The 8784-nt window shown below is 38.7% G+C and overlaps 1 protein-coding gene across 4 annotated transcripts in view; it reads right to left on the bottom strand.

Moving 5' to 3' along the window:
- Positions 1–4670, bottom strand: part of LOC107692971 (transcription factor 7-like 2) — a 50939-nt gene extending 46269 nt beyond the window's left edge. For 3 of the 4 annotated variants that reach the window (XM_016492198.1, XM_016492199.1, XM_016492197.1), the window contains exons 1-4: positions 4280–4670; positions 4108–4174; positions 3291–3394; positions 730–765 (exon numbers count right to left, since the gene is read on the bottom strand). In XM_016492198.1, the coding sequence (XP_016347684.1) occupies positions 730–765; positions 3291–3394; positions 4108–4174; positions 4280–4462 (390 nt within the window). In that variant the 5' untranslated portion in view covers positions 4463–4670. The remainder of the gene's footprint in view (positions 1–729; positions 766–3290; positions 3395–4107; positions 4175–4279) is intronic. The other variant, XM_016492200.1, reaches the window with a different exon arrangement.
- Between the last annotated feature and the right edge of the window lie 4114 nt (positions 4671–8784).

The following is an 8784-nucleotide window of genomic DNA, read 5'->3' as shown; positions in this document are numbered from 1 at the left end:
AATAATCAAACGAATTGAACCAAGTTGAATCAGAATCAAATTGATTCACAAAATCAGCGTCAATCCCCAGCCCTAGTGAACACCACCGCCATGATTTCATCAGAATACAATGTGACCGCCATCCTTCAGCAGCACTTCTATCCCCCCGTCGTTCAGTGGCCAGACTCTGTTCTTAATGCACTCGAGGCTCTTCCCACCCACTTCACACACCTGGGTGAGAACAAGCCCTCACACTCCCATCAGGGTCCACCAGACAAAATACCAGCTCACATCACACATGCGTCACTGTCTTGACTGACATCGATGACTGTCAGAAAGCCATAGTTGCCTTGAGGTGGGGGATTTTCTTTCACTTTTACTGCGCTTTAGTCAAGACGACTGGTGGGATGATTCATTAAGAGAAAGTCTTGAGGACAAGACATACAGTAGAATAAACACCGATATGAAATATGTGCCAGGCAACGGTCTAATGAATGAAGTCTAAAATGCAGATTTGAAGAAGTAGGAGTCTTCGAATAAATCCTTCTTTGTTTTGGATTAATTTGGATTTCTATATCAAGGCTCATTTGCCTGTGTTTTATTAAAGGGATAGTTCATCCAAACCTGACTGAGTTTCTTTCTTCTGTTGAACACAAAAGAAGATATTTTGAAAAATGTTAGCATCCGAACAGTTGATGGGGACCATTGAATTCCATAGCAAAAATGAACGTTCTGTCATCATTTACTCACCCTCATGTCGTTCCAAACCTGTAGGAGTTTCTTCCTCTGTTGAACACAAAAGAAGATATTTTGAAGAATGTTGGGAAACAGAAAGTTGCCGGTAGCCATTGACTTCCATAGCATTTTTTTTTCATTCTATGGAAGTCAATGGCTACCAGCAAAGATATTTTGAAGAATGTGGGTATCTTGAAGAAGATATTTTGAAGAATGTGGATAGGCAAACAGTTGCTGGTCCACACCGACTTCCATAGTATTTTATTGGAATTTATATGGAAGTCAATGGCTACCGTTAGCCAACATTCTTCAAAATATCTTCTTTTGTGTTCAACAGAAGAAAGAAACTCATTCAGATTTGTAAATGATGACACAGTTCATTTTTGGGTGAACCATCCCTTAAAAGGCGAAGTGTCTCATTTCTTCACCAAATTCAATCACAAAATTCGTTTTCGGACAGGACAATTAGTTGAATCAATTCTCAGAAAAACATTTACCTATGAACAAATGACTTTAACCTTTAACTGTCCAGACACTATTACAGTTGCATCATCTGCTGCACACCTCAATAAAAGTCTTCTCTATCTGAGAAGAATTTGCTCGACAGTTCTGACTTCAGTTCTGATCTTGCGTCGACATGTTGGAGCAGGGCTATGAGACAGTTCAAACACCTTTCTCGCAGCGGAACAGACACGACCACACCAATAATTACAGCTATAAACACCTGAGGAGATCCGACGGGGTTTTGATAATTTCCCAAATATTTCCGGCTCCATAAATAGCTGTGCAGATTCATCTGAAAGGCACTCACTTCAAAGACCATTGAAATAGGTTCTCTTATCAATATTTGTATTTCAACATGATTTGGTTTTCTTAAAGCTTGCTTTCTTCGCAGTAGTGACATGTTGACCATGCCTTCAGTCTTCCGACCTACAGCATGCGAGAAGCCTTCCAGCGGCCCATTGTGTCCTGATTGAAGTGGCAGAATGGGTTAAAGAGCTTTTTTCTTCAAGAGGATGTAATCCAGTGTTTGTTACTTATCGCTGTCAGTCAGAGGAGCGGAGCAGAGCTGTTCTGAATGGATTATGACACAAAGCCAATGCTCTTCTATTGTTTACTCAAAGACTAAAGGCGGCTTGAACCATGAGCTCATGTCGATCGGGGCTTGTTCAAGACCGCACGGCCCCGGGACGAGCAAGAGCTTTAACTTCAATCAATCGCTATGTCTTTGGGAAAGAAATACACTTGGAGTTTGAATTATAAGCATATAAAGGATCCCCGATTACTGTGTAAAATCAACAGCTTAGCTCTGAGCCTCTGAGTTCCAATGCCATACACGACTAAAATCTATAATCTTCACTTTTTAGGGACTAAGTGCAATTCTTGAATTTGGAAGACGTTACGCTTTCTGTTCAGCTGGGATTGTTGAAAACAGCATTAAATGATTGTAAAGGACAAAAAAAAAGCTCTGTCCTGATCAGGAGCTCGAGAACACTAACATTCACTGATCAGCATTAAAGTCATTTACTCACCCTCATTTTGTATGAGTTTTTTTCTTCTGCTGAACACATAAGAAGATATTTTGAAAAATGCCGGTAGCCATCGACTCCCATAGTATGGAAAAAAAAACAAAAAACAATATGGACGTCAATGGCTACCGGCAACTGCTCGATTACCAACATTCTTCAAAACATCTTCTTTTGTGTTCAACAGAAGAAAGAATCTCATACAGGTTTTGTACAACTTGAGGGAGAGTCAATGATGACAGAATGTTCATTTTTGGCTGAACTGCCCCTTTAAGAAAGACCTGGAAGAAACTTCAAAAAGTCACAAAACTTTAAGTAGGGCACGATTCTATTTATCACACAGTTTCAATAAAACAAGCACTACATGTGCAAGAAACAACTCAAAATATGATCAAGAACTGGTGTTACAGCTGTGCAATTACAACTTTATAACTACACTTCAAGGTGCGTTTCATTTTCAAGCAGGATTTTAACCACTGTACGAGCTAAAATCTGAATTTTTTTCTTTATAAATACACTTACATTCATAATGTCCACACAGTCACAATGCCGCCATGGTGAAACACAACAGATACATGACAAATAAGACAATGATGCCATATAACATCATTATCAAAATTATCTGCACAATCATATATAGATTCGAACGTAGTGCGCCATTGATTCACGGTCAAAGGCATCAGTATGCAGTGACAAAGTCTACACACATGCTCACACACATATTGCTCAATCGTGATGTCTAAACAATGACTTTAAGGCATCATATGACCATGTCTGAATATCCAAATGTCAAAACTGCTTTTCTGAAAGGCATATGGATCACTGTAAGCGTTATCAGATCTAAAGTAAAATATGAATGTCTACTGAGCTCAAGATTCGAATCGTATCGAGTGGGACTCTCCAGCGCCCTTTTCTCAAGTCCTCTCAAGCTGAGGGGTAATTACAGGCCTGTCTCAGCCGTTCTTCTGTGGCCTTCAGAGCGGTTCCCACACACCTGGACTCTAATGATTAAATGCTAGAGGAAGGACAGCAGTGTTGGCATGGACTTACAGATGGTGAGACGGGTCCGTTCGGTAGATACGGCTCAGGCAGCATCAGGAACGGATATCCAGAATACGACGCTTTATACATTCCACCATCTTGATGTTTGGGCACTTGAAGTGAGAAAGCGAGACAGAACAATAAAAGTTATCAAATGCGTAAGGTGCACAATTACCAAAGAATGAACATCCGCTATAGTAAGGTCGTCATACTGAACTGTTATGTTTTAGTTTGTTGTATGTGTGTTTATCAGATTCTCTTGTATGTATATATATATATATATATAATGATGATCAATCACAGATCCTCTTCAAAGCAGATTCTGGAGCGCAAATACCGGAAACAGATCAAACAGGCCTGAGATAAAAACTGCTTATTTAATGATGCAGATTTCAGGTTTTCCCCAAGAAAAGTCCATCAGTTTCATCTCAGATGCAGATGAAAGTTTTAATTTTCCCCGATTCAACTTTTATCAGGCTGCCACAGATGAGACACAAGACTATTTTAACACAGAAAACTCAAATCAATTTAAAAATATTCATAATTTGCAATTTTTTCCAAACCAGAAATATTGTCACATCTGGGGAAAATTCTGCCTCCAAACAAAACTAAGCAAAGATGCACGCACAGATTTGTGTATATAAAGACATATACGCTGATGCTTTGTAGATAAAGGTGAAAAAGTAAAGCATACTAAAAACTCTCCGGTCAAAGGCAATCAATAAACAAATCGCGCATGGATTTAAGGGAGACTTTACATCATTTCGAGCACTTCTGGGGACTGGTGTGTGTGTGTGTGTGTGTGTTTGTGTGTGTGTGGTCTCACCGTCGTCCAGATGTTCTCGTTTATCGGTGTAGATTCTCTGATCTTCCTGCTGTCCTCTTCTGATCACCTGCTCATCACAAACACACTTTATTCCACGCACACACACACACACACACACACACACACACACACACAGAGTACACTTCACTTGAATGCGCTGACGGGGACTTACGGCAGAGTTTGAGTTCTGGCTGATTTCGGATTCATTGACCAGAGATGATTTGAGATCAGCCAGGTCGCTCTCCGTGTATGCGCTCTCGCGGATCTTCTCCTCGTGATCTCCTTCATGTTTAAACGCGATCATCTCATCATTCGCCCCGAGATCATCTCCCCCTCCACCGTTCAGCTGCGGCATACTCACGCGATCGAGCGAACTTTATTAATGTACTTCTGATTGTTGTTGTCGCTGTTTTCCGCGCTCAGACGAGCGTTTGAGACTCGCGCGAGAGAGGAAAAGTTCTTTATGATGTGTCGATCCGCGCGACTTGAAAGTAACAAACAGTCGCAGCTTTAGAACTGCGAAGATCAAAGGGACCGACGCGTGATTGACAGCTGCGATGAGCCGAAGGGGGGTCCGCTCTTAAAGGAACACGACGCGCTTTAGTTTCGGGGCTTTTTCATACAGAACGCCCAACGTGAGAAACCATCGAAGACATTTCACGAAAGAATACTTTCAAATAAAAATATATTGAAGACGCTATTAGTAAATGATGAATAATTTAAATGTTTGAATAACTGAGAAATACCTTAGACCAGTCTCAAATAAAGTTGCACTGAAATATAAAGTGGGGAGTTTAGCATGTAAATAAGAAGAAAAAAAAATGGACCAAGAGGGAACCCATCATCAAGGAGGTTATAGTGTTTTAGCGAGCAATAAACCAAGAAAAACAGCTCTGAAGTCACTTAATGAACAGATAACACATTTCTGCATGCATTGGAAAAGCATTTGTCACAAGTATGCAGTCAACATACTTGGAAAACAGCAGCAACTACAGGTATATACAGTGCTGGGTAGACTACTTGGAAATTGTAGTCCATTATTGATTCCAAATTACATTAAAAATTGTAGTTAGTAATCCATTAGATTATACATTTTAGGTAATATAATCAAACTACTTTTGACCTAACTCCTTTATCACATTGATTTAAATAGGACAACCATGTACCATATTGATATGAAAATACAAACAGAAAGAAAATATATTCCATTCATTGTTATTAACAACATGAAGTGCATTAAACATTACATTACGTCAAGGCTTCCCAAACTGGATTTTGTGAAGGAACTGCAACAGGTTCAAGAGTTTAATGATAAGCGAATAATTAATTAAATCATAAAAATGTGAAACTAAGACAAAATAAAGCACTTACTAAAAAAGACAGACTGAAACAGCCTTCACATCAACATGGTGCCTGTGTTTTTAACAAACATTAGTGTGAGCTATTACATGTTACTGTTCGTAATTACCCATAAGTTAAAATAATGGCATACTAAAAACATGTACTTGATTAGAATTACACAGTAACACAAACACTGCAATGTAAAGTGTGACCTAACGTTCTTAAATGACACACTTGTGATATTGTTTGTAAATTATTGAGCAATCTCCTTCTTGTGCATGACTTATTTTTCAGTTTTCTACTCTTTTAGTGTTTTGAGTTTTAATTGAAAAATAATGATGTCTTCCCATGCTGTGCGATAATATTTGAGTACATTTTCTGTCATGAACTACAGCTGGGAATAAGAATTAAATACAAACAAAAATGTGTCCAGTATTTGCATAAGACTGCATATTTATACAGTATCTTCCATGCATATTAATAAATGGATTTAAAATGGCCTGTTTAATACATGCAAATCTAAATTATAAATGAGACCTTGTTTATTTGCCTTGATTAAATATAGACAGCTGCTTATCATGGAAGCAGTTTTTCTGCATCATTTTCCTAATGATTTCTCAATGTTTTCCTACATTTTGCCATCCTGAGCTCATATTTGCATGCTGTCAGAAAGATAGCCAGAGCGCTCTGGTTTTTACTCCTTATTTTATGGGCACTTTGTTTCAGAACGAATAGGTCGGTTTATGTTCTAGTGTCAGTTTTAGAGGCTGCTCCCCAGCTGGCCTAGATCATTTCTTTCTCTTTAGAACATTTTTTGATAATTTTTGTATTTCTTTTGTGATTTTTCCCACATCTTGTTACACTTGTGCTGTTCCCTGTCAAAAATGACCCGCCTAAAAATAGTTTATACATTTCCTGTTATATTATTATCAATTATTGGATTCAATCTTTCTGTCAACTTGTTTTCTTTCAATTAGCACAGGTTTTGTATTTCTTTTTGGAGCTGATTGATCGAAGGCCTCATTGATCTGAGCTTACGCACCTCAGTTTTTGAGTGAACATTGTCTAAATTATCCACAATTAATGCTTTTTTCACTCAAAAACTGAATCAAGTCAAAAAAGATATACGAAACCTGTGCTAATTGAAAGAAAACAAGTTGACAGAAAGATTGAATCTAATATTTGGTAATAATATTGCATAACCAGGAACAAGGATTTTCAGCACAGCACAAAGCTTAAGTGTCTGTCGCTTGTTTGCGGATGAAATAACAATGAATTTGTGATGGCCCAATAGAAAGGAACAGTGAGAAATAAATGCATTCTCAAAACCTTGTTTAAATAATTTGTACTTTTAGAGACATGATGATATTCACCAATATGGATTTTCGTGTGTATATATATATATGTGATCCATTTGGCAAAGCCTAGAAATAAAACTAGGAGAACAAGAGAGGAAGAGTAAAATGCTGTTTGAGTGCTTTCCAACTGCATTCTGACTCCGTCTGGCTGTGTTTCTCTGCCTCATTTCAGTGGCACTACAAGCTTTGATGGTTTCGAGGATAAATGCAGTTCCTAAAAATTACATACTGTGCTTCCTAAATAATCTCCAGGCACATTTAAGTAGCAGACTAATTAAATCACATCCTTTAACTGAGGTTGAGCCACATCCAAAGGAAACTCGAGTTTAACTCGAGCCACTTGTGTGTTTTTTATTGGCCGCACCCTGTTCTGCTGTCAGATACACAACGGTCAGTGCTTTCCTGGCTCAGAATGATTCACAAACATCATGCCTGCATTCATTGGAGATTTGACATTTCAGCACACAAGCATCTCCATCACGGTGCTAGGGATGTCACTGATGGAGAAGTTTGTAAGCGTGAGGTTCGCGTGGCCTCCGCTGCTCAGTTCAGCTCAGGAGAGACCTGTTGTTGTAATCTCTCTCTCTGGCAGGAAACAAAGGGGCGACATTTCAGCACACAAGCATCTCCATCACGGTGCTAGGGATGTCACTGATGGAGAAGTTTGTAAGCGTGAGGTTCGCGTGGCCTCCGCTGCTCAGTTCAGCTCAGGAGAGACCTGTTGTCTCTCTCTCTCTCTCTGGCAGGAAACAAAGGGGCTTGTTAATGCAGAGACTTGCCTGAGCCTTTGATGTGAAGCACAACCATTCAAACCTCTGTGCTTCACACACACGTAACACACACAACGCCCAAGACCTGCACTGACACACAAACCGATATACGACACACAGCATGCGCTCATCTGCACACGCGTGCATAACACATTAATGAAAAAGCACAAACTCTCTGCCTTCTGCCTGTAAACCGACGCGGGGCTTCTATTTTAAGATGCGCAAGATTCAATCGGCGTGCAAAAACGTGCTGCACTGTTGCAGTTTACCTCAGTGGAAAGTTCAGTTTATGAATGTTACTTTGTGAGCATTAGCAGCATCATTCGGGTTGCATTCACAGAAACATCATTTTCCATCCAATGTCAGCTTTTTCCACAAACTTCATGAGGAGATTTCCAAAATGGAAAAAGGGGTTAATTGACTGTTCTTAGGGTTAAAGTAAATTACAAAATCAGGTGCATTCCAACTACTACCCTTCATTTTACAAATTAAAAAATGACATTTACTGAAATGCTCACAGTCATTTTACTGCTGGTTTGGCTTCAGGATCATCAAGTGGCAACAAACAGTGCCAAAACATTTTATTGTATAAAAAGACTAAATTAATTTGATACTGTATTAGTATTTGGCATTTTACTAAGTGACAGATGGATCTGCAGCAAAATACTGTAGTGCATGTTGGGACATCAAAAAAAAAAAAAAGCCATGGGAAGTGTTTCTCCTCCTTTTTATATGCATTTTGCTGTCATGACCAATGCATAATTATTGGTTAATTGCATTTTATTACAAAGGGCTAATTGCGTTTTATTATTTGCATTTATGATTTTTCCTCTACTGTCCATGAACTGAACAGACCTGAGACCTGTTTTTGAGAGCAACTGTTTTAGAAGAAAATTTCACATGATCTCCAAACCTGAGGTTGAAATAAAATGTAACATTTTAGGGCCTTTTGAAAGAACACACATTTTAGAATTCAAACATATAGGTTTGAATAATTAAAAACTATATAGCAGGAGTATAAGTCATGTAGTGAAGCAATTTCTTGCACTGGATTTTCACAGGTGAGTCTGTATTTTGATTGTGTTCTAGGCTTAAAAAAATTGTCTGGATAAAGAAAACATGTCTGTTTTCAACAGATTTTTTTCTTACAGTGTAGAAGAATAAAAGAGGTTCATTTGGAGGTAAAGTCTCCTGTTGGTTTCTCAATG

This window comes from Sinocyclocheilus anshuiensis, unplaced genomic scaffold (assembly GCF_001515605.1).
Source record: "Sinocyclocheilus anshuiensis isolate Anshui unplaced genomic scaffold, SAMN03320099.WGS_v1.1 scaffold658, whole genome shotgun sequence".
Classification (NCBI taxonomy): Eukaryota; Metazoa; Chordata; class Actinopteri; order Cypriniformes; family Cyprinidae; genus Sinocyclocheilus; species Sinocyclocheilus anshuiensis.
The sequence above is the reverse complement of the archived record's forward strand: the minus strand, read 5'-3'. Positions and strand labels throughout refer to the sequence as shown.